At 42.6% G+C, this 25840-nt stretch overlaps 1 protein-coding gene across 4 annotated transcripts in view; it reads left to right on the top strand.

The window, feature by feature from the left end:
- The first annotated feature begins 2870 nt into the window (after positions 1-2870).
- The window catches only part of LDAH (lipid droplet associated hydrolase), a 132663-nt gene continuing 109693 nt past the window's right edge, over positions 2871-25840 (top strand). Inside the window, exons 1-2 of one of the 4 annotated variants that reach the window (XM_075414905.1) lie at positions 2871-3027; positions 17231-17389. In XM_075414905.1, the coding sequence (XP_075271020.1) occupies positions 2994-3027; positions 17231-17389 (193 nt within the window). In that variant the 5' untranslated portion in view covers positions 2871-2993. Of the gene's footprint in view, positions 3028-3277; positions 3977-9273; positions 9381-17230; positions 17390-25840 lie in introns of those variants that run through there. The other 3 variants (XM_075414904.1, XM_075414902.1, XM_075414903.1) reach the window with 3 other exon arrangements.

The raw sequence follows: 25840 nt of genomic DNA, 5'->3' as shown, positions 1-25840 counted from the left end.
CATGATCATAGTGGGGTGACCATTCAAATCCCCTCCTCCCACCTTCTGTCATCTGCCCTCATCGCAACTAACCATCAGACCACAAACTGATGAGCAAAAGCCTAATGTTAATTCTCTTGCAGCAAAGGGGCAATGACAGCAACCTTGGAATTTGCAGCTAACCATTATGATTTAGTCTGGGTTTATTAACATTTTTAAGTGGGGAACCTGAACGTCAAAACATTGAAATGATTTCTTCATGAACAAAAATTCACGTGTAAAATGTAGGACAGTGCTGAGGAATTCTGATTCCTTCGAATGTTCACTCAAACCAGACGAGGGCAAACTGCCTCACTCTTCTACAAAGTGAAAGAAAGTGTTTTTTGTGACTGCACTGCAGGAACTTACCAACTCTAGTTCATACCAAATGTAATACATGCAGTCATTATTTGAACATTCACCCATGAGCCTAACTGCTGCTGACAATCAAGTTTCATAAAGAGTTCAATAAAATGGTGTACTCTGATCAACACTACCTCAAGCACCTAGATGGCCCTTTGATCTTTTACATGCACATTCGATATACTGAGCTCTGGAATAAGAAACGATCTGCAGGTCTTGACGTAAATTTCAGAAAAAAGTGGTGTTAGTTGCAAATAGGAACATGAAAACTGTATCAGATAGGCAAACAGCCCATTCTGTCGCTGATAGGATCCAACAGTAGGTGCCAAGGAAAGGGCACGCACATTGGGCCGCCTCCCTGGTACAACCTCCAGCATATTGATGGCTCTCGGGGCTTCATGAGCCTTTAAGCAGCATTTTCATGTTTAATAGCCTCTGATGGACTTCCCTTCCATAAACCCTCCTCATCCTTTTGCAAACCCCTGTAAACTTTTAGGAACCTGCGACATTTCCAACAAAGTTTAAGACTACATTGAAATACTCCTTCTTTTGAAACTGCTGCCTATTCGCTTAATTTGCTTTCCACAGGTTTTGTATTAGAAATTACGACGAGCAAACTCGTCCATTCAACTCAGTTTCGCGAACCATTGTACAGGCCTTTGTCATTATTTCCCTGACCCCCTTCTCCATCAGCTTGTCTTCTGACTTCCATTTTATATAGCGCTCTTTATATGGAAGAATTTCAGACTTGTGAACAACTTTGTCACACCTTTCTGTATCTTTTGTAGCTTTACCATACCCTTTCTGAGAAGGGGGAACTGCTAGACCTGCAGATCCCCCAGATCCAAGCAGTGAGCACATCTCCGTCAGACCGAGTGAGAGTTAAGGCATTCGAATGGTTAGTAAATCTTACTTGATTTGGACCACTCGAAGCACAAAGCACTGCGGTTTCATAGAGCATCTGTTGTGACTCCAAGGTCTCGCTCACAAACAGCAATCATTTGTTAAGCGCCTTTTATTCCATCTAAACACCCAGCTTTATCTCATGCATCAACACATGATCATCATTTACCACTCTCAGCAGGAACTCAAAGGTCCTTCTGCAACCTGACCATTATTTTTACCAATGTCAATAGCTCGGTACGAACAACAGATTTTACTACTCCACTATCAGTCCCCTTTTCCAGACTATTTATGACTATGTTGAACAGTACCGATTCTCCAACAAACTCCTGTACAACCCTACCTGTAACATCAATCCACTGAAAAAGATGGTAATTGATTCCTACCTTGTCTTTCCTATCTTTTCACTGGGCATCCATCCATTTGAAGGCTGTAACCTTTACCTCACGACCGCTGAATCTTCTAAGAACCTTTGACGAAAGCTCTTGCCCAAACGCCTTTTGGAAATCCAAGTTCATCAGCCCAGTCTGCCATAACAAGGTACGGTCACTTGGCGCCTCCAAAGGCTCCCACAGATTTCCAAGGTACAATTTCCTTCCATAAAAAATGATGTTGATGTTTCTCCAGTGCATCATGTTTACTGCTGTTTGACTTGTCTTCGTTGTCTTCACACTGACTTGATCAACAACCTTAGGGCATCCTCCCTGGTCCGCCAACACTGTCTTCAGCACATGGTTACGCGGCACGCCCAGCTGTCTCACGCCCGAATCCCTCTGTAACTCCTCGATAAACACCACCTGATCCTGTGAACCTCCTATTATTCAATTTATTTTCTTTTCACCTTCTACCACAACTTCATCTGGAAACAGCTCCTCCAACCCATTTCTCATAAAAGTAGCATTTCAGCACGAAAACCTCCCGAAGGGCTTCTTTGACAAACACGGGGTGCAGCTTTTTCATTAGAGCCTCATCTTCCCTGAGCTCCTTTCACACCTTATTTAGTGGGGGTACGGACTCCGTGGCAGGACCCCGGGGCGGGCTGAGAAAGGATTTACTGCCATTTTCCATGTCTTGTGCAACTCGGTGCTCAGAAATCTCTCCTTGGGGGGCCTGCTTCACCGCGGCGTTAACACTCCAGGCTCCCAGGTCCAGGCTCTGCACGCAGATGCAACGCCAAACGCGCTGAAGGATGAGCCTGTGGTTCTGCTACCACCTCTCTGCCTTTTTTTAAGCACCCCAGCTTATTTCGCTCTTTCAAAACCACCTTTTTTGGTTTTCTTTTCCAGAATTCCCACAGAAACTGTGAGGTCTGGACAGGCGTGAGGGACAGCAGCCGATAGAACCCCTCCAGCCGCCGCCTCAGGGGACCGGAGCTCTCGCTCCCGCCTTTCCCCAGCGGGCTGCGGCCCTCGCCTGGGGGGACTGGGGCGGCCCCGCCGGCCACCGCCCCAAGGCCTCGCCGCCCGCCGGGGAGGCCGCGCCCGGTCGCCTCAGCGCGCTCGCACAGCCGCCGCCCGCCCGCCCGGTGCCGGTGCGGCGGAGGCGGGAGGCGGGGCGGGGCTGCCCTCAGCCCACCCCGCGCGGCCCCGGCGGAAGGAGCGTCCCGGCCGCCTCCGCCGCCCCCTCCGGCCGCCGCCCTGCGCGGCCTCGCCGGCTGCTTCCGCCCGGCTTCGGCAGACGTCGCTGGGGTCGGCCGCTGCCTCGCCGCGATGCTGGGTGTCGGGGAGCCCGCGAAGGGCGAAGGTATGTGCCTCCGAGGCCTCTCCGCTCCCCGCCGCGGGGCGCCGGCTGGGGCGGGGGCAGCGCGGGGGAGCCGGGGCGGCGGGGCTGGGCGGGCCCTACCCGCCCTTCCCTTCCCGTTCCCGGCGGGCGGTGTCGGGTGCGGGAGGCGTGCGGCCGGGGCCTCGGTGCGCGGCGGCGGGCGGGTGCCCCGCGGCGGGGCTGGCGCGGTGCCTCGCCGGGCAGCCCAGGGTCCGGCGGGGTCGGGTTTCCGCGCTGGGGCTGCCCTGCACGGCGTTGGCGGATTCCAGGTGCGGGGTGAAGGGTGGGAGCGCGCATCCCGTGCAGCGAGCAGGGCTTCGTACCCGCTCCCTCGACTTGCGTTGCCCTTGGTTTGGGAGGAGGCTTCAAGAAACAAGTGCCAAGCAGCGTCTCCTTCTCCAGAACGTAGCTGCGGTGATGCTGCTTGTGGGGTTTTTTAATGTGTGCCAGCGCTTGCTCCTGGGAAACACCCCTTGGAGCGGGGCTGGTGCTGTCTGTCTAAGCCACAAGTCGTAAAACAGGTGGGAAGAAATCTTCTGTGGCCTGAAGGGCCTATAAAGGGGGAAGATGAGATTATGAATGCTTTTAAGTTAACAGTGAGGTGCGATGTGTAAGTGGGAAGAAGTGTCCTTTAACAGAGGAGCTGGTTGATTTGGGAAAGCCGCGAGCGTGGCGGGCGTACGCACCCTCCTTCGGGAGCCCTCCCTGCGCCTGTCGGCTTCGCTCCCCGCACCGGTCCCTGCGCATCGTCCTCGCTGGCGAGCGCAGGGTGGGAGGCGGCTGCTGCAAAAGAGGGAAAACGCCGGTGCCAGGCGGGAGGTGAGCGGGCGGCTCGGGAAGCAGAGCCCTCTGAACAGTGATGCGGTAAGAGAAGTGGTGGCAGTGATGAAGCACTGCTGAGGCATGGTGGTTGTCGAGGGCTTTCTTACTGGTAAGTTTTTTGTTGTATTTGCAAAAATGAGCAAACAGCTTCTTTTCTTGCAACTTAAGTATCATGTTAAAGCCTGATCATTGGAAGACTTGAATGATGCAGATCCTCTTTTTTAAGCTGCGGTATACTCCTGGCCTTTTGGGACTTTATGATATCCAACTAAGGTCTAGGAGTCTGTCTGCATGGACCTGTTGGAAAATCGGGGTATGAGTTTGTATTTTGTGTGTCTCGGAGACTAGAAGCCTTCAATTATTAATTAGGATTATTGCAGTTCCCTGTTTTCTTGCAGCGCTTGCTTATGATGTCAGTGAGGGATGTGGTCACATGTTTACAGAACTGGGTAAGCAGCAGGACTAACGTTTAATGTCTTCCATCATGGTATTGCTGCAAGGACTGTATAAAAGCGGTTGAAGCCAGTGATCTTTCAAGAATCTTTGACAGTACCCGAAGCAGATGCTTGCGAAAGAGGGAAGCAGATACAATTCTTCTTTACCTAGCCCCACTCTGTAAGTATGCACTCAGCCTGTAACAAAGTGCAGCCCAGGAACTTTCTGGAACAAATGAATGGAAGACTTAGCGGATTTCTTCTCCGTCAACTCTTCCTTGCCGTGCACCCATGTGGAGCTCTAGTGTTTGCAGCATCCAGCCTCAAGTAGTTCTGTGGGTCAAATACACTCTAACTCAGGAGGCACCTCCCTTGGTTTTTTAAAACACGCTTTCTGCTACTTCTGTGGTATTTCCTACTTTTTGAATTAGAAGAGACACTGATGGGTTATTACCTATTTATCTGCTTCATGTGATTCACAAAAGCAATTACAATAAATTGTGTATGGGTCGTGGCAAACCAAAATTTCCAGTATGACTGCCAGGCCAAAGAACTTACCAGTAAATCTGACAAGATTTACTCTAAAGCTTCCTGATAGCGCTGCTTGTATGGGCTTTTTTTTTCAGTTAATAGATGTGATTTCTTTTAAATTAAATTTTTTTTAATTATTGAGATTTATTATAATGGCGCACTTTGTCTGGAAAAAGGAGCAGTGTCCATTTTGGATAATGTCTAGATTATATTTACCAAGTATTAGGAGCAGAATTTCAAGGTTTAAGCTTTAGTGGTGTTGTGCGTGCATTTCTACAGACAACACACATACAGGATATGAAAGACAGGTAGTTCTCATTTATTTAAATCAGGCATGCTCTTAGTAGCGATATAACTATGTTTTTTCTGCTCTTGACAAATGACTGTGTAATACTGTGGATTTTCAGTGAAATGTTTGACTAAATTTGATTCCAGCTTACACTTTGAATGGTAACATTTAGGTGTCCGGTAAGTTTTGTAAGCAGGTTACGCTGAGGTAAGTCATTTATAAGAATATTCATAATAGGAAACAAAACTGTAGTATGAAAGGTCTGAACTTGACAGAGTCTGAAGCTTGGAACAAAATCACGCTTTCACAGCGAAATGCTAGCCTGAGTCCGTAGTCGATTAGTGACATGAATGAGGGCTGTTTATTTACCTGCTAGGATTGCACAACCACCTAACTCAGCTGTGCGTTGTGTGGGAAGTGCCTTGTTATCCTATGTTGGATAATCCTGATGTGCCAGAAAAACATCCAACCAGAGATGCCACAGCTCCAAGCAGGGCAGGATTTCTTTCGTCACTCTCCTCATTTCTTTCCTCAGTATCCTTGCTTCCTCCTGGTGCTGCCAGTAACCACGCTGTCCTTTTGGTTCTTTCCTTTTTCCATCTCATCTCTTGCTTCTGTTTAGATCCTGTTCCTGTTGCCCTATGTTTAGACAGATTCTTTCCTCAAATTTCTCTCTCTTAAAAAAAAAAAACCAAACCCTTTACTGGGAGAAACTTACTGTGGAAATCCAAGTTTTACCTCTCAAAAGAAATTGTAGAACTAATTGGAAATGAAGTGAGTATCAGATGATAAGCAGATTTTTATTTGCACCTGTGATGAACACAGGCCTTGTTTATTTATGTATTTCTATATAGTCATGTGTTATCAGGGTTTGGCAGGCTTATTTTGATGGGAGGAGCTGAGTCCCTGTGCGACATAGCGAGACTTCAAGGGTTACTCTCGTCCCGAGGAGCAAGCTAGCAGTGTTTCCAGCGCGGCGAATTGACTGGGACCCTCTCATCACTGGTCAGTCTGTATGCCAGAGCCCCGGCGTGCACAGGCCTGCCTACAGTGGTGCTGGTGCTGGGGGAGACTTTTTGGCTCCTGCACCGCTTTCTCCAGCCTGGTTGTTCAACTCCCTGCCCCACCCCCCTGATCGGCTTATTGATGGGCATCACTGTTGCTGCTTACTGGGAGGGACTTGGACTCCGGGCCGCATATTAATAGTATAGACAATTATATTTAGTGACTCAGAACGGGATCTAACACTATCTGGTGTTATTCTTTGTAGTCTCTTGTTTATGTCTCTTTTTCATTGATTCACCGGTTTGATTTGCCCTTTGCACAGAGCTGCACACCGTCTGTTTGCTGTCGTGTCTCTGCTCGCAGTGCCTGCCTGGCCTGTTCAGGTTAGCAGATATCAGAATGTACAGCTGCTGCAGTGAACGTAAGGAAGAGATAGTAAGCTGCAAACACAGGCTAAGGGATTACTGGAGAATGCTGTTGTGACTAGTAAGTTGGCCCACTGTAAGTAGACAGTATTTTGACTAATTCTTTTATGTACTTGTTGGAAAGCAAGGAAATGACTCAGTAGAGAGCTAAGTTGAGGGTGAGATAAGCAGTTGTTGCCAGAAAACATACAAGTTGAAACAATCAAACAGAAAGAAAAGAAATATTTTGAATTCGGGGTGTATGTTAGGCTAATGGAGAACAACTAACATGAAAATATGGAAGAAACATGTAGTAATAAGGTGTGGTTCCATAGGGAGATTACAGAATCACAGAATGTTCGGGGTTGGAAGGGACCTCTGTGGGTCTTCTAGTCCAACCCCCGTGCCGAAGCAGGGTCACCTACAGCAGGCTGCACAGGACCTTGTCCACGCAGTTCTTGAATATCTCCAGAGAAGGAGACTCCACAACCTCCCTGGGCAGCCTGTTCCAGGGCTCCGTCACCTTCAGAGGGAAGAAGTTCTTCCTCATGTTCAGACGGAACTTCCTGTGCTTCAGTTTGTGCCCATTGCCCCTTGTCCTGTCACTGGGCACCACTGAAAAGAGCTTGGCCTCATCCTCCTGACACCCACCCTTCAGATATTTATAAGCATTTATTAGGTCCCCTCACAGCCTTCTCTTCTTCAGGCTGAACAAGGCCAGCTCCCTCATCCTCTCCTCGTAGGAGAGATGTTCCGGTCCCCTCACCATCCTTGTAGCCCTCCGCTGGACTCTGTCCAGTAGCTCTTCATCTTTCTTGAAGTGGGGAGCCCAGAACTGGACACAGTACTGCAGATGGAGCCTCACTAGGGCAGAGTAGAGGGGAAGGAGAACCTCCCTCGGTTCATGCTGAACAGCACAGCGAAGGATGGGGGAAGCCAAATTGGGGACAGCGTGATGCTAATTGTATTGGTGTATGTTTTTTTTGCTTTGATACCTGCTTCTTGCTGGTATTCATTATGCTGTTTGAGCTTTGCATTACTTAACAAGAACAAAGAAAAAATGGTACTCTCTACTGAGTAGTGAATCTTACTCGCATAGGAGGTGGAAGAGGAGTTAGTTAACATAAGATGAAGTAGCAATTGCTTTCTTCTGCTTTTGCCTGTCATTACTGCTGCTGAAAGATGGAAGTTTCTTCAAATGCTTAACTTTTGGGTGCTGTGGTTTAAATGCATATGTAGGTTACTGTTACTTTAAATTCTTGCATTTTTGGTTTTTGTTGGAAGTTGCGCAGATTACCTGTATGACTGAAACGGCTGTCCAACAGAAATGTGGGGCTTGTAGGTTTTTTTTGATGTAGGACTAAAAGAGTACAGAACATACTATTGTAGAGCCAAATAGTTCTTTCACTGTTTTCTTTTGAAAAGATGCAAAGTTCTTGTTTTCCCTACAGATAGTAGGAATGAAATTGTAAAGAAGCATCATCTTTGTTTAGTGAGCAATCTTTTTCCAAGCCCTTGGACCACAAGCAAACCTACTTGCATGTGCATGTTTTCTCTCTCTTAATACCATTTTCAATTTCTTCTTGTGCGTGTGATAATCCGTTCTTTCACCTTTTTTTTTCAGCATATTCTGCTGTTTCTTTCTCTTGTATGGAAGCCATAGCCTGTGAAATACTGTCAGCTCTTCTCCCACAATTCACATACTTGTTCAATTTTGAGCATGCTCTGTTTTGGGTGGTGATATGTGCTGAAGTTTGAAGGCCACTAATGATTCTTTTCTCTGTATCCAAACATAAGCGTGATGGGTTCTTGTTCATGAAGTATAACATTCACCCCTCTAACCTCAGCAAGATTTTAACCAAGTCTGTAGTCATGGTGTTGCATTTCAGTTTTGCCCAGTTGCTCCCAAAATGCTGATGTTCAACATAATCCACATTCAAATAAACAATTAAACTACATGCTTTGCAGACTTCACTGTATTTGTGACAATTTTCTCATGCTATCCATTCCAAACTGGGATTTATTTCCCTTTGGTTTTCTAGTCTAGAATTTTTGCTTTTTCCTTGGTTTTCCTGCAGGCAGCTGGGAAAGTTCATTTACAAGATTCTCTTGATGCGAGTCTGCTGTTTCTGTGAAATTTGCTGGTCAGAAGAGACCTGGCATAGTTTTCTCCCTGGAAACCTTCTTTACCGTGAAGACGCTGTACTTCAGCAGCAGCTTTATATATTCTCTCACATAGAAATTCTATCCTCACTTGACTGAGGTGTTGCTAACATTGCAGTCCAATCTCAGAACATATATTTAAAGTGTATTTAGTATACTCACCTGTTATTCGTGCCCACCACCTTCTGTTTATTCCTCTGTGAGATTTCAGTTTTAAAATTGTGAAGTTTTTCCTCTGACTCTGATACTTTAATGCAGTATTTGGAGGGAAAGCTGTCATTGAAAGTTACTTTATTTGTCCAGTAGATCTCAATACTATGTGCAGATGAATGACTTTTTTTCCTTTGGGGCTAAAAAGTTCCCAAAAATACCATTTTTTTTTTATTCTGGAAAATACATAGTATTACACCAAATTAAACCATCTTATTTGTTTTCATGAAGATGAAGCCTTCATTACTTCCTTGAGTGTGTTTGTTTTTTAAGCCACAAATTTCTTGCTCATTTCTTTTTAGGTCATCAACATTATTACCTTTATCATCAGGCTTACATATTAACCGGGAAATGGGGGAGCTGCTAGGATCTGTGGGATTACAGAATCACAGAATGTTCGGGGTTGGAAGGGACCTCTGTGGATCATCTAGTCCAACCAAGGGTCACCTACAGCAGGCTGCACAGGACCTTGTCCAGGTGGGTCTTGAATATCTCCAGAGAAGAAGGCTCCACAACCTCCCTGGGCAGCCTGTTCCAGTGCTCCGTCACCCTCAGAGGGAAGAAGTTCTTCCTCATGTTCAGATGGAACTTCCTGTGCTTCAGTTTGTGCCCATTGCCCCTTGTCCTGTCGCTGGGCACCACTGAAAAGAGTTTGGCCCCATCCTCCTGACACCCATCTTTGAGATATTTATGAGCATTTATTAGGTCCCCTCGCAGCCTTCTCTTCTTCAGGCTGAATAAGCCCAGCTCCCTCAGCCTTTCCTCATAGAAGAGATGCTCCAGTTCCCTCACCATCCTCATAGCCCTCTGCTACGAGGGACTCTCTCCAGTAGCCCCTCATCTTTCTTGAACTGGGGAGCCCAGAACTGGACAGAGTACTGCAGATGGGGCCTCACTAGGGCAGAGTAGAGGGGAAGGAGAACCTCCCTCGACCTGCTGGCCACACTCTTCCTAATGCATCCCAGGATCCCATTAGCTTTCTTGGCAGCCAGGGCACACTGCTGGCTCATGGTCAATGTGTTGTCCACCAGCACTCCCAGGTCCCTCTCCACAGAGCTGCACTGCAGCGGGTCCGCCCCAAGGCTGTACTGATGCATGGGGTTGTTCCTCTCCACCTTTATTATGTTTATGAAGTTAGTTTAGGAAAAACCAAACCAAAATATACTCACACTCTTTCGGGGTCATTTTCATGTTGGTAGCTCTGAACAGTTCACAGGCAGTTAGTGATGCTTTAGCTCTTTTGAAAAAGTGAAAGTTACCATCTGGGTATGATTAAATAGATCCACAGGGCATGATCTGTAGGACCTCTTCCACTGTATGCTGAAACGTGTTTGATAAAACATATTCCACTTTAGAATGTCATGTCTTTTTTCTTTTGGGTATGTTTAGAGTTGCTGGTATGAAGCCTCAGGGGACCCTCAGCCACTTCAGGGTAACTTCTAAGGATTTGCTTATGCTTGCTAGGATTCCAGTGCTATGTGTTTCTGACCGAGGGTTAAAGCTGCAATGGCAAATGGAGGACCCTTTGATCTGCCTACTAACAAGGGACAGGGACTCTGCTGTTTGAGCACTGGGCGAGTGTAACTGGGGTTTTGAGACCTTTGTCAAAGGAGCATCAGTGCACAAAAACTGAGGTCTATGATTGCCAGAGGAGAAAGAGACCAGACATAAAACTTAGTGTCTTGTTGCCGAACTGCAATGAAGTGCCAGACCCCCTTGCTGATGATGTTGAGTGCTGTAGACCAAGAGTTGATCCTTTCAATCTTGCGACTGCTTTCGTAAAGGTTGCCATTGTGCCTGATCCCCTTGGAAGACTTTCATTTGCTGTTTCATCCTCTTGAGAGTAGTGCGGAAAACAAGACCAAGAATGCTATAATAGTTCTATTATGATAATTAACAAAAGCTTCATTTCTTTTTTGTAGTTATTAGTACCTGCTGAGCTTTTTAAAGCCAAAACTCTTGGTGAGATGTAAAAATTGGTTAAAAGTTATGGTGGGCCCTCCTAATTCATTTCCCTAGGGTTTTTATCACCCTCTCTGTTGAGTAATTTTGTACCAGACCAGTGTGGACATGTATCATTGTGGGATCTGAAAATGTTTTCTGAGTTCTTGGTTCTTTACCCCTGAAACTCTTTCAAATTTTTCATACCAGAGCAAAGCACCTTGTTGGAACAAGGTTGATGGGGGGATCCATCTGTTCCTGATTTGAATCCACAGAACCTGGACCTTTCCAGGCTAACACTTTTTCGATTTGTGAGTCCTATGCTGCTTTGCTGAAAAGCTGTCTCAATAACTGGTTTTATAATGTTTGGCACTGGCAAGGGACCACTTGTCTAGTGGAAAATTGATACCCAGAAGTTATTTTCCCTGCTTCCTTTCCACCAGGACAGTACACACTTTCTTGGTACTTTGTTACAAGGTTATTAGTGGTAATGAATCCCAATTTTGTGATGATACTGTAGGTCCAGTTCTTAAAACTAGGTTTCTTCTTACTTGGGTCTATGTGCAGTCCACTGTGTGGTATCTCTGTACGAGGTTCAGAAAGGAAGACTGGAATCAGTTTTCATTCTGCAGTTGAGCTTTTTATCATTACAGCTGGAAGCAGGAGTAAGCTGTACCCCATTTCCACACATTTCACGGATGTTTTTGCACAGTCATCAGTGAAATTCTCCGAGCTGTTTTACTGCTTGAGGGAGGGGCATGGGGGGAATGACACAGGAACAAAACAAATTGAAGGCATCAGATTGCTAGGTCATTGAGTGATCTCTGAAAATAAGGCTGCCTAGTTACTTCACCGGTTTTAGACAAAAAACAGCCTGTTTCTCTGAACTGCCTTAGGTATAGATGTTTGGATTTGATTATGTTATGTCGTATAACTGCATTGCTTCGTTTAATGTGTCCGTAGTGTTAACTTTTTAGCTTTGCTCACTTTTACAAAGAACACCTAACAGTTTTATTTATTAATTCAGAACTAGTGTGAAAGGGACTAGCAGGTCCTTGCCATCACATGACTTTGACAGGGGATTGTACTGTGAAGTACAATGAAGAAACGTTTCAGTTTTATGTGCTACTGGCTGCTGCTGCTGCTTTTCTTATACAGAATTGGTCAAGATTTGTGACTGATGTCACAACAGCTTGCAAAGTCTTTGGCTTAACGTTTGCCATTTTGCTGTAGAAAATCTGCTATCCACTATTTATGTATTTTGTCCAAAGAAATCCTTGATGAAATCTAGGCATCCTGTGTTCCACCTGCCCACTCCCCTTGTTCATCTTTGCAGGTTTTCTGCCAGGTCGGTCAGTCTGTCCTGTCTGCTTCTGTTTCTTAGCTATGAGCATGTTAGTTCCAGTCTGCAAATCAAGGAGCTTACATTGAGTCTGGACAATTCTCTTCTGGAGAAAATACTCCAGAAACTGTTAGAGCCTTAGCATAGCAGGCAGCTGAAGGAATCTCACTGTCCCTTTTTCCATTCGCCCTTTTGCATTGTGATACTGAATTCAATCACATGAGCTCACCAGTTAGGGCAATGTTTCTATTTTATGTAAGCTTGTACAGCTAATTCATGGACTACATCTACTTCAGTTTCTTGTGTTTGTGGGGTGCTGATCTAGTGTAGATTCCTTTTCTCCAACCTGTATACTTAGTTATTATCATCTGCTGTATTCATGAAGCCCTCTGCATTTGCTAAGGTACCACAAAAAATTGGCGAAGACTCTTGTACCTCTTTGTGATGTTTTAGGGCAGTAAGAATTGTAAACTGTTCATTTATAGAAAACTCTGGAGAAAATCTAGTCCATCCTTCTGTTCAGATCAAAATTATTGTTTTGTCCAGCTGCGTCTTAAAAACCTCCAACAAAAGAGGTTCCACTGCTTTCCTAGCAATCTTCCATTGCCTTCCTAGCAAAGAATTTTTTTGTAATGTTTTAAAACTGTTGAGACGCAACTTGTGGCTGTTGCCGCTTGTTTTACCATCTGCCATTGTGAAGAGTGGTTTGGCTGTGCTATCTTCGCAGGTCTCTCTCGCGTAGCTCTAGGTTGCAATTCGATTACAGCTTATCCTCTTCTTGGCAGACTGAGAAAGACCCAAGATTACTTGACTTGTTTGACGTTCAGCTGACAGCCAGTGGTTGACTATCTTTCAAGCACGTTCAGTTAGTTTTCAAACTATGCGAGTCAGTTTATTCAGCCTGCATTTCCTTTGCCTGGAAAGGAGAATGCAGTGGGAGATGATGCCAGAAGTCTTAATGCAATATGCATTACATCTGCATCTTTTCTTTCATTCTTGTAGTCAGGTATTTTATCACTAAAGGCAATCGCGTGGCTTCAGCATGATGCCATAGGAAATTGATTTCCTGTTCTGGATTAACGTCTTTTCCTTTGTGTGATTAGAAGAATACATGCTCCTGTGATTTTTTTTTTTTTTTTCTGAGGGCTTAGCTGAGCCAGATCAGTCTGTAGTGCCTTGGGTGCTCCTCCTCACCTCTCTTGACTGAAAATGGCTATGATTTTAGATACTTTCTTCCTGGCTTTTTATGTACCCCCCCCCCCCAATCTTTTTTTCCTGTTTTTCTCCCTAGCCATCAAGAGCTCCCCTGATTTACCATGATAGTTTGAGCAGTAGCCTTGCAATTGCATCAGCAATTCTTGTGGCACTTTCAAGTATATCTAGTCCAGTCTCATGAATTTACACACATCCAACATCTGTAGATGATCTCTAAGCTGTAGTTCAACCCCTTTCGCAAAAAGAGCGAAGTAGTTCAGGTTGCTAAAAGCATTGTCCAGTGTAGCATTGAATATCACCAAGGTTGGAGATTCCACAGCCTCTCTGGGCAACTTCTTCCATTATTTGATAAACCTCATTGTGCATATAGGGAAACCTGTTTGTGATTGGAATTTCCTTCATTGCAACTTTTGACTGCTGGTCCTTGCCCTTTGGACGTGCATCCCATGCTTCAGCATCCATATCATTTAATTGACTCTCTGCAATATGTTGATGTCTTGCGTGGACTGAGGAGTCCAAAACTGGACACAGTACTCCAGATGCAGTCTCTCCAATGCCAGGTAGAGGAAGATGATCATGTCCCTCAACTTGCTGGCTACTCTTGCTAATGCAGCCTTGTGTACACTTGGCCTACGCGGTTCCAAGGGCACACTACTGACTCATTTTCATCTTGTTACCCACCAGTGTCAAATGACACTTAAAACAGGTCTGAGTAGTGTCTTAGGAGTATATCCACTGTCTTTTCTCTGTTTTTCTCTTCAGTCCATTTCTAAAGGCCATAAAGTTACAAATTAAAAACCCAACAATAAATAAAGAAAAATCCCTCACATCTTACATAAAGCTAGTACTAGGAAACCTTTTGGGATTGTCTCCGATGGGCAGTTTTTCAGATAACCTTTTCTTCTCTAGAGTGTAATCTTGCTTTCAGGTAGTGTAACATTGTGCGTATCAGAAATTAGAAGTGAAGTTAAAAACTGGACAAGAGTCTGTGTGAACCTGAAAAGCCTACCACTCCAGTCCAAAATGTGTTGCTGAGCTTTCTTTTTTTCCTTGCTTAATTTATGACTTTACGTTGCGCGTGCTACTTGTGAATGAAGAGTTGTCAGTGGAATTTGCATTTGGAGTTGTTCAATGAAATCAATTAAAAATGAACCTTTACAAATCATTTTATTGGTTTATGATGAGAAACTTTGTCTAAAACCTACTTTCTTGGGTGAGGACTTGGTACTCTTGCTACTTGGATTGTAAACACCTCTGAAAAGGGATGACAAGCTAAATGTTGACTTCAGTTGTTGATGTAACTGGGTTTCTCTATCAGAGCTGCTCTTGATTTCTTTCAGCTTCGAGTAATGAAGAAATGAAAGTGGGAATAGTGCATTGCAAAATATACCTTATTACAGTTTAACAGAATTTTATGTTCCAGTCACTGTAAATTAAAGACGACAACATGGCAAATAATGAACTAGTAAAGATGTCTCCTTTGGCATTAAATGATTTTTTTGGGGGGAAGTGGGGGTGAATTAGGGAGATTTTTTTGGGGGGAAGTGGGGGTGAATTAGGGAGGTGGGAGAGAATTGTGCTGTAATTGAAAGTACTCAACAACACTTCTCCCTTCCCTCCTGCAGCGTTTTCTGTTTGTATTATACTCAGTTTTTCCAAGGCAGTACTTGTTAATTCAAAATAAATAATTTTTCTGAATTTTATTTATTTATTTCTTCTGTGTGGCCTGTTGTTTAATTTGAACGTTTCAAAATTTCAGATTAAAACTGGGGGAAGTAAGGAAATGTTCTTTCTAAAAGTGCACTTTTTTAATGTAATCAAATGTAGTTACTTAGAGTTTCATTCAGATCTATTCCCTTGAAGTTGTGTAGCACTGAGAATTTTCCAGTGGCTATTTGTGAAGGTAGTGTCCTCATCTCATGGTCCTGCAGACTTTGTGGATCTCGTGCTTCTGTTCACATACCTAAAACTTCACAAACTGACTAGTAAATAGAATTTGGATCCTTGTACTCAAAAATAAATGGTCCTTTTTCACTGAACAAAACCATTTGAAGGGTCTAATGTTATCCTTTAACTAGACACTTTTGATGTTTTAAAGGTCATGGTGGTATGCACCAATATCAAGTTTTACTGTGATAGGGTGGAGGTTTTTTTGCATCTTATTTTGTCATGTTCTCATTTTGCTTGAATTATCCTAATTCCATGTGCTGATGAATTGCTGCTATATAAGTTGTACATGAAATACTGACTTTTGAACTGGGGAAAGATCATATTCTTAAATCAAGGTGGTTGCATTTTGTCTTGTTAATTTCGAGATAAGGTTTGCTAAAATGTTTTCCTGCAGTGGCTGCATCTGAAGTCCTTGAGAGTTCCTTTTGAGAATTGCTGGCCTATAATCTGGGGTTTTTGTTTACTATTTCATTATGCTTTTTTCTTTGCATGACACATTTCAGTCAACTTCCAGGTTGTACTAGTTAGATACACTAGAGACTAGTCTATTAGATTAATCATTAGACTTAATTCTTTTGTTCCCCCCTTGTGTGTGACTTGAATTACAATTCAATTAAATTTGAAACAGATAAGTTGGATGGCACTTTCCATCACAGATAGTCATGTATTGATTAAAGAATGCATAGTCATTCCTGTAATGATTTACCAAAGTTTTTCAGCTCTGTGTAAGCCAGATCTGTGGCTTCAGAAGCCTGAAATGTGGTTCTTATAAGATTGGAAATATTTTGTAGAGCTTAAATAGCCCTTGAAGTTGATACAAACAGCTTTGTGGACTTACTGAGCACTGATCAGAGCTTCCAAGTGGTGCTGCTGCGCGGTCATGCTCAAACAAGGGCAAGCTTCTGACTCTGCGTTTGGTAACTGCACCTGCAGTTGCAAATGGTTAATGGCTGCTTTCACAGATGCTGTGTGTGTTGTAGTTCATCTTGATGACGTTTTAATTCATAAGTAGTCATTTGATGAAGTGGATTTTTTACAGAAGGAAAGATGCAGGAGTTTGGTCAATCAGACAGTTCCAAAGTGAGAGACAAATAGTGATTTCATATATGATAAGTGGACATACCTTTTTTTTCTGGCAGCATACTCTTTTATTTCCCATCACTGTATACAGGTAACCAAATAATTTAAGGAAAATTATAAAGGAGAGCATAAACATTTGCCTGAATTGATCAAATCTTAATTAGCTTTAACTAACAAAGACTGACAAAGTCTCCTTCTTTACTACTTTGAAAATTTCTTGAGAAGTAGGTTATGCTGCACTTCAGATGAGGAGCCCACCTAGTGCTGGAAGTCAGCCTAGTAATTAGCACATTCCTTTTGGCCTCTGGTACTTTCTTTTGGGTTTTATTCTGGTTGTTTTTGTTGGGGTTTTTTTGATGGTTTTTAAGTGATGCTGCACTCCCATAGTTAAGGCGCACAGAATTGGCTAAGACATGCATACAGTAGTTCTGTTTGCTTGATATTTTTTCTTTTATTTGCTTTCAGATAGCTTTCAGCTGAAACTTTTAAGGGGACAGCGTGAATAAGAAATTTTAAATTATTTGCCTTTAAGGTAAAAGCGATCTTATTGTCCAATTGATGCCCATATATTTCCGTGCCAAAAACTGAGATGTGCTTTCTCATCTATGGTAGTACCATGTATCAACTTCTAGGAACCATTCAAATGTCAAATACTGATTTGGGCCTCTGTTTACTGGAGATGACAGCTTTTGGGGGAGGGTAGTTTGGGATGCAATTATTCTATAGGAAGGTATAACAGCAGAGAGCCAGCTGTGTAAATATTTGCTGATCTGTTACATTATCTCATTCTGTCTGACAGCAAACATGAGGTCAGCGTCAGAAGAGCCAGTCCCATTACATGAAGAATTTATCTACTGCTGTGGAGCTGCTACCCATGTCTTGAAGTGTGGGCCCTGGAAAGACCTCTCAAAAGATGAAAGCAAAAATCTACCCAGGCTCTTATTCATGATTATTCCTGGTAAGGGCCTCTTCTTGTTTCAGTCCTTAGAAATGTGATGATTGGAAAGGATATCTTCAATTTCAGTTTCAAAAATCTCACTAGAGAAGTGGTAGAATTTGGCCTGTGCATGTGGCCAAAGAATAAATAGTACTGCAGTGTTGAAATTTCTTTGTTATATTTGATTACTACTGTTATCTGTATTTGTAATGGTGATGTAAAGTATAGCTTAGAAGTTAGGATGTCTCACTCCTTTGCTCTGTGGTGGTGGTGCTTTGCTGACAGCGTTGTGGGTTGTGTTTTTTTTTTCCATTGCTCTCTACCCATTTATTTCTTGCGTGTTGAAGTGGTACTGCAGTGTCAGCCTCATGCCAACTAAAAGATGAAAGTTACAATATTTGAGAGAAAACTCTGGATATGGTAGTTTTTAAAGTGGTTTTTTTTAATGGTAAATGTGTTTTAACTTATGTTTTTGTACTTGGATTTTTATGATAAGCCTCTTGAACTCAGTGAGCATCGTATAGTTCTGAGTTACATTTAAATCTGGTCATCTTAAAAATGAAAGCTCTAAAGTTTCATTTAGCATATATTAAAATTAATGAAGAAGACCTAAATTCATTGAAGTTTGCCAATGAACTGTAGGAGTTCTACCTTTAGCAAAAGTAGAGTTTGAGCCCGCTCAAGCACAGATATTGTGACTTTTTCACTGCCTTAGACTTTGCAGATTTCTAATGTTTCCCATAATTTATATGAATGTTTTGGATGCTATTGTTACTTCCCTAAATCAGTGATACAAATAATGACTCTTCTGATTATCCAGAGTTATGGCTTACTGTTTCTGTAAGAGTATCCTCTGGGCCAGTGTGCAGGTTGGTCCTTACTTAGTGGTGAAAGAGAGTACAGGTTCCATTTTTCAGATTTTTTGCAAGGTTTTGGAGGCCCCGTGGAATGTTTTATGTTAGTTTATTTGGGCACAATTATTTTATGCCCTTGCCTCCTGGAGTTGAATGATAGTGTAACTTTTAACCCAGTGACAGTGAAGTTTAAATTCTTCTGTTAACTGAAAAGAAGAAATAAGCCTGCCTTGATTACATCTTGCTCCTGTTTCATGGGAATGACTTTTTAAGCCAGATAACATATCGTGTCACTTTTTAGTAAAAGACTATCTGCATGGATTCAAGTTGTCAAACAGTTTTCTGGAGGTACAAGCCTGATTTGGTGCTTTTCAGTTGCTGCTTTCTTCCATTTAAGGCATTTCTGGAAGGCTTAAATGAACAGCCAAGTTAAGTGTTTCTTTTTTTCCCCAAGCTCTGGAGCTTTCATCTCTCTTGGGGTTGTGATACCCTTGTGTTTGGGTTGGTGGTACAGCCTGTAACTAGGGTAAATCTGTAAAGTTAGCTTTTATCGGTAGAAAGATTTGTAGGGGAACAGCACAAAAGTCAAACATTAGCATCCAAGGCAAGGCACGTCTGCAAGGCAGGTGAGTTATTCTGCTCAAACTATACTGAGTCACACAGACTTTATATGCTCTGTATTCATCACAGGAAACTTTGCATGCAGCAAAATGTAGTGGCAGGGCTTACATGGAGCTTATTTCTTGCAGAACAGTTCTGTGAACCCTCCTTAATGACATCTTACATGAACTAGATAGGTATCCAGAAATAGACATCAGTGAAATACTCAGAGTTCTTCTGTAATGGTCTGCAAGCTTTTGCAAGCAGCTGATTTATGGTTTTGCTCTTATTTCAGAATTATGTTGGTAACAAATTGGAGGTTCTCTCACTGAGGAAACAATTAAAAAACACAGCAACCACAGTAATACTGTGTTCATTTTAGATACCCAAATTCAGCAGTGAATCAAGTTACCCAGGCCCCTTGCTGTGGCTGGCAGGGAGCTGCCTAGGACCTGGCATACCATAACACAGCTTTGCTTCTTGTAAATCAAGTGTTTTTTTCCTACTGGTATATGCCGCATTTTTAGCCTTCAAGCGAAATTCTATCTGCCAAAACAAAAAACACAGCCTGAGGAGAGATCTGGACATTTGGGTCATCTGGCAACATGTTCGTGTACCTAAACAGGATTAGATGGCATTCCCCTCGTGCTTTTGTAACTTCCTGAGTATGAAATGTGGAACCCTTTTGGAGTCCAGCAATTTTCACACTTGAAAGGCATGTATCCCTAGTTGAGATTCCTTATGGAATGAAATAGAGGAGCAAAAGGATAGCTTGGTACAGGTCGAGGAAAGAAATACCCAAAGGCAACCCTGACTCAAAAAGGAGAGTGTGCACAGCCAGGTGTGTTCAGGGATCTGAACCAATCGTAGTTAGTCCTACTGCATGGGGTACGTTGTTCTGTATTAACCTGCTCTGGAACATACTTTTCCAGTCTTAAGGAGATTCATGCATATGATTTTGTTTATATGTTACAAACAAAACAGGGTTGGGGGTGGATACAGAAGAGAGAGATGATAAAATTTTTAGCTTCTGCTGGAATTGAGTTGTTACCAGAGACTTGAGAATAAATCCTGTATACTTTTTTTATTTTTGCCTTTTTTTGTCAAATTTCATCGTAATAGGGAAGATTTCTGTCTAGTCTGACTTATTTTTTTAAAAAAGGGGGGTGAGGGAGGAAGCTGACTCCAAAACATTCTTCTACTCTGAAATCAATGGCAAAATTCGTACTGCCTTTGAATGAGGCAGGATTCTGCCTCCTGAGGACTGACAGCTCGCTGCACTTGAAGCAGCTGGAATACAGAACGTGCAGGGGAGTTCAATCTCATTCAACTACAACAAGCGAATGTTTTTATTAATGGCAGTCTATGTGAACTTATAATTTTAATAAAGTTTTAGTATGTTAGTCATAATGTTTAATGTACGCTTCTTTGTTCAGTAACATTTTTTTCCTTGTGTAAGGAAAACTTTTGTATAGGAGTAATAATCTGTTTACTGAGCAATTACTGTGTACAAGGCCCAGTTCTTCCTCAGTCCAGAATATATGCATATACTTGTTTGCCTTTCTTAATATGAATTCTTTTCTATTAAAATCTATGAGATTTACTCATGAGAGTAAAAGTAAATGTGTACTGTTAAGGATCAGGTCCCTGGTTTTCTGGAAATGTAGGTGTTATGGAAAGGACAGGAATTACTTTTTTTTCCTCTTGTGTCAGAAAGGTCTGTTTTCCCTTTTGCGGTGTTTGTTTAGTGTAAAATTAGCAGTGAAGTATAAAATCTACTACAGCAATATTTAACATTTCTTGGGTTCATTGAAAGCCAGGATCCACAAAGTGTAATGGAATATTTTTTTACTGTTTTAAGAGTATCTGTCTATTTGTGTCTCTGTATTTATGAAACATTTGACTCTGTAAATAAATACAGTACAAATTTTAAAACCGCCATGCTGTTTAGCTCATGAAGTTTTGCTGTTTATCGAGTTGAAGTGCATTGCAGTACCTTCGTTCCAGGCTTCATAATTTTTGTTACCATTGCCATAAACTAGACAATTTTGTTATTTGCAATCTTGTGCTCGAGAAGCTTAGTTCACAGTTGATAATGTATAGTGTAAATAAAATTTTTTGTGGTAAAGCATGCTACACAAGTTCTGTTCGTTAATTGACAGAACTAATTTCAGAATTTGGTGCTTTGGCATGCGTGCAGAGTACTCCCTATGCTTGCCAAGTTGCTTGATCTGCCTGCTTGCAGTTGGGTTGCTGCTGGGTGATTGGATCATCTTATTGTTTTACCAACTCATGCAGTGACTTGGTGATGTTTAAGGCCTATGAGGACTTAACCAGACACTCTTTTTAAAGTTTACAGATCTAATCTCCTGAGCTGATCATCTGAGTCAGGAGTTTCTTATGATTTTCTGCACAACAGAAAGTGAGGGCTTGGATTCTAATCTTCTCCTAGGAGTAGTTACCATGTACTTACATCAACAAGGCTGTTGCCACTTGAAGAATACTTAACTGTTTTTCAGCAGTGAAAATGGTGCAAGCAATTTGCCTGGATTATGACAAGTCTTTAATGTGTTCTCCCTTGGAAGTGAGACGACTTCTTAGCTTAAAAATCTTTGAAGTTCTATTTTTGACTAATGAAGAGACTCTGGAAAGCTTTCAATACATTATCTGGCTTTGTCTTCACCTGCTGTTTTCATATTTAACAATCATCACCCTCGACTTTTGCATAAGATAAGTTATATTAAGAATCACTGTATAATAATGCTAAAATCAGGTGTATAGCCCTGCAGCTTAGTTCCTTTGTATTTAGCTTTTTTGGCTCCCGCTAAAACAGCTTTTTTAAGTTGTGAAGCATTCATTCTGTTCAGCAGTCACTGGGATGGGATAGTTCTTCAGAGTTCTGCTGTCGCCACTGACACCAAGGGGTTGCTTAATAATAAAAAAATCTATTTCCTCATTCTACAAACTGTGTAGAACATATTTACTCCAATTCTCGTCAATTTGGTTTTAGAATGTGCTTTGATTTATACAAAATTTATGTGATTAAATGTGCCTGTTGGTACGTAATCTGTATGTCATAACCATTAGTCTGCAAGAACTACATTGGATCTAGTAAGGACTCATGGGATCGGCAGATTAGGTTGCAGTGTAAATCTTCTGGCAAACTTGGCCAGAATGTAAACCAGAGTCCTGTATGTGAATCGTGGTATTTAATGTGTGATTAAGATAATGAGGGTGCGTCAGAACTCTTTATCTGAAGCAAAACCTGACTGAGTTACTCAAGGAAGGTCCCTCCATCCTCTCAGACGCTACTTTAGAAGTCAGCAGCTGGTGTTTCCTTCCCCAGGACACAGGAGTGTTCACCGTTTGCCTTTGAAATACAACCGGAGGGAAGAGTAATGCTGCTGGCTATGGACAGCTGGGTTCAGAGTAAAGATGGCTTTTTACCTCCTGGACAAGGGGACTTGTGGGTTCTGGGTCATGTTCTGCTACCTATGGTTTATGCTCACAGCCACTGAATGAGCTCCAGCGACAATTCTGTGAACAAAGTTAAGAACCTGTTCTGTCTGAACGCATTAGGCAGCAAAAGCTGTTCTTCTCCTCTTTCTGGTTTTATGGTTTGGGTTTTTTTGACTGAATACTGCCAGACCATCAGCAGTAGGAAAAAATGTCTGTCCAGCTTCACCTCATCTTTCATCTCTGCAGTTTTGTCCCTGTCAGCCTGGTTATGAGAGCTCTTCTGTGCTGTGTTTTGGGGTTTTTTTTGTTTTATTTTTTTGTTTTGGGGTTGGTTTTTTTTTGTTAGGCTTGGTCCATGTCACCTGGTTCAGAAAGGGACTCTAATTTCATCCAGCCTAATATTAAACACCTAATTGAGATGCTAAAGTAAGAAGCATAAATTCCTAACTTCTTGGTGTAATCAGTAGCTAGGGATGGGTGCTGCCATGAGCATTTCTGCCTATGAAGAGGTTAGGTTACCTTGAGATATTTTAAAATCTCCAATTGTGGACATCATCGAAACTTGCCTGGGTGCAGACCTGGACAACCTGCTCTGGCTGACCCTGCACAAGCAGGGGTGGACTAGATCTCAGGTGATCCCTGCTGACTTCAGGGATCCTGCGAATGTGACCCAGGGACTGGCCACCCAGGCTTGTTGTCCAGGTGTGGATTCTGATGCGGGTTGACTTTTGGGATACCCTCAAAGACAGTAAAGATACTGTGTGGATAATCTTGGATAAATACTTGATTAGAATGATTCACTCTTTCAAGAGCTGTAATTTAAGGTACCCTCTCCTTGCCTTCACAACCATACTGCATAGTCAGTGCTTTAACACTGAAATTGGGTTTGTTGAGTGTTAGGAACCAAATAGAATTAAAAATTGATAAGGAATGAATTATGGTACTTCAGCATAGTATGGAAAGAGTATGCCAGAAGAGGGAGCTGTTTTAAAGATTAGAAAAAAATATAATGTTGTTTGGAAAGCTTATTGCTGTAGTAGCCAGCTACACCATGGACTAGCAGGCTTCAGGGTGTCATCTGAACGCATAGGCAAGCACTGACTGTTTCTCTCCTGTATGCGTATCACAAAAAAATTGTTTTAGAAGACCATTCATGTGACAGTTATTAATTGGTTATGTTAGTTGTTGAGTATCATAAAAATGCCTATTACTTGCATTAGGAGGAGTGAAATTAAGGAAGTCCAGTTAGAGCAGAAAATAGGAGGATTGGAGTGCTGGAGCTTCTGTTCCCAGCCTTTCCACTGGGTTCCTTTTCAACAAATGCCCAGTTATCCTCACAAATTGTCTACCAAACCACCAAACAAAGCTTCTTGGTTCACATTTGCAAAATTTGTATAATCTATCACGCAAGTCTCTAAGCTAGTGTTCGGTTACAATTATCTAACACTGGGTAGATAAAGTAACAATAAAAGCACAGCTGGTTAGAGTGAGACAGCAAATACTTCCTCCTCTGGAATGTTTAAATCAGTGACCAACTCCTTGGGCAGCTCCACTCTTACTGATTGTGTGAAATTCTTGCGCCGGGATATATCTCATCTTCTGATTGTACAGCAGTACATACCCAAAGAACATAAAGGAAAATAACTGATCACATTTAAGGACTTCAGGTCTTTGATAAAGGAATCATTCATTTAACTTTGGATTTTGGTGGTTAGAATTAAGTAATCCTTTTAGATGCCATGAAAATTTTTAGGTGAAACTCATGGCGTAACGTTGAAATAAGCTACATAATACTCCTGTTTACACACTAACTTGCACTTTATTTTGCTTAATCCTGTATCACGTAGTTTTGATGAACTGAGGCTGAATAGCTGTTTTCTGTTTGGATGTATATTTTCCATCATATTAGTACTGTGCTTTATGTATTTATCTTCACTTACCTCTACTAGTGTAAGATACAAGAAGTTGTATGGGTTACCTGTGCTTATTTTGACCATACCTTCCCAAGCAGAGCAGTGCTGCTGTTGTCCATCCTCAGCTGAAGCAATGTAGCAGAGGAGAAGGGAAATTTAGGTGCTCAAAAATGAAGATGATGTTTAACGCATCTAGTCTAGGGAATCAACTTAAGAATCTTGTTTGGTTGAAGTCTTGGCTCACCTGACAAGTCTTGTGGAGGATTACGCAGCTCAGAATGGCATCTAGTCTAGCTGGCACACTGCAGTCACATGCAGCTAGTCAGCAGGAAGCAAAAAAGTCTCAATTTTGCAGCTAAAATTCTGTCCTGAGGTAGATGTTTATATCCAGACAGCTGAGCAGTATCCCCTCTCTCTGTGTACAGAGATATTCGCTCTGTTTATATTATTTAAGAAAGGTTTCTCTCTGACATATTAGCCTAGTAGCAGCATTCCTCTGTTCTCTGGTATTTACAGTGCCTGAAATTAAGCTTAGTCCTGAAGGTGTTATACTTGAGAAGAGTATCCACTGTAGAACATCATGCCTGACTGTGAGTTAGCCGGGAGAGAATGGCAGTGAATCTGCAGCCCTTTCATGGAGAGGGGGAGAGAAATGCTGTGCTCTTTTATCATGGCCTCTCCTGCATGACAGCACAGGACTTGAAGCAACCACTTCATGCTTTGAATGTATTGTATTGCCTGCTGGGCTGCTCTTCAGACTGGCTCCGGGAGAGCTAGCTGGTGTTCCTAAAATTTTCAAGAGTGTTTTTCCCAGTATCCCAGCTGTCTCTATTGTGATTCTGTATGATCAACTTCATGGAGCTGGAGTCCTCCTGGAAAGTCTCTACTATTCCCTGCTTTATCAGCAGGTGAGACTGAAGTAGCTGAACCTCTGTTTGGATTTGGGCAGCCTGTAAGGAGACTGGGTGGCAGGACTGGGCTATTCATAGAGCTCTTGCCATGAAGTAAGGTATAAAGCAGATGTTGCTGAGTCTAAAAGTAGTGTGGAAGTTAGAAACTGTTTGTAGAGTGTTTATTAAGACCCACCAGGCACTGGAAATCTAAGAGCTTAGTGCTTGGAGCACTTACAAAACTTCCTAAGGCCATTATTTCACAATCCAAACTGTTCGTCAACAATACTGGCATAAGGTATTCCTGTTCCCACCACACTGTGCCACTCCACCCCTCAGTTATGCCAGAACAATAGTTTGAGAGATCATGCTGTGAATTAAATAAATACATACATTTATTTCTGAGGTCTTTTTAAAGCTGGAACAGTTCATAGAATCACAGAATCCCTGTTTGGGTTCACAGCATGGCCCCACGGAGTAGTGCCAGTGTAATTCAGGGGCTGGTGAGCCATGGCAGGGGGGTGGGAATGACAGTCAAGGGAGAAGGTGGGGGTTCCTTCAGCTGGACTTGCTGCAGAACTTTCTATTGTTAAATTATGGTGTCAGTCCACAACATGAAGCTCGTATATGTGGGTTCAAACACTCAGTCTTGAGACTTCTCTGGCAGGAGTTGGTGCCCACCAGTCACCCCAGGTGGTGGAGATTCGCTGAGAATGCCTCTCCCTTGCGGCTGCTGCTTTTGTCTATGCTGCAGCT

The sequence above is a fragment of the Opisthocomus hoazin genome, chromosome 2 (genome assembly GCF_030867145.1).
Source record: "Opisthocomus hoazin isolate bOpiHoa1 chromosome 2, bOpiHoa1.hap1, whole genome shotgun sequence".
NCBI classification, from domain to species: Eukaryota; Metazoa; Chordata; class Aves; order Opisthocomiformes; family Opisthocomidae; genus Opisthocomus; species Opisthocomus hoazin.
Note: the sequence above shows the minus strand (reverse complement) of the source record. Positions and strands in the feature narration are given on the sequence as shown.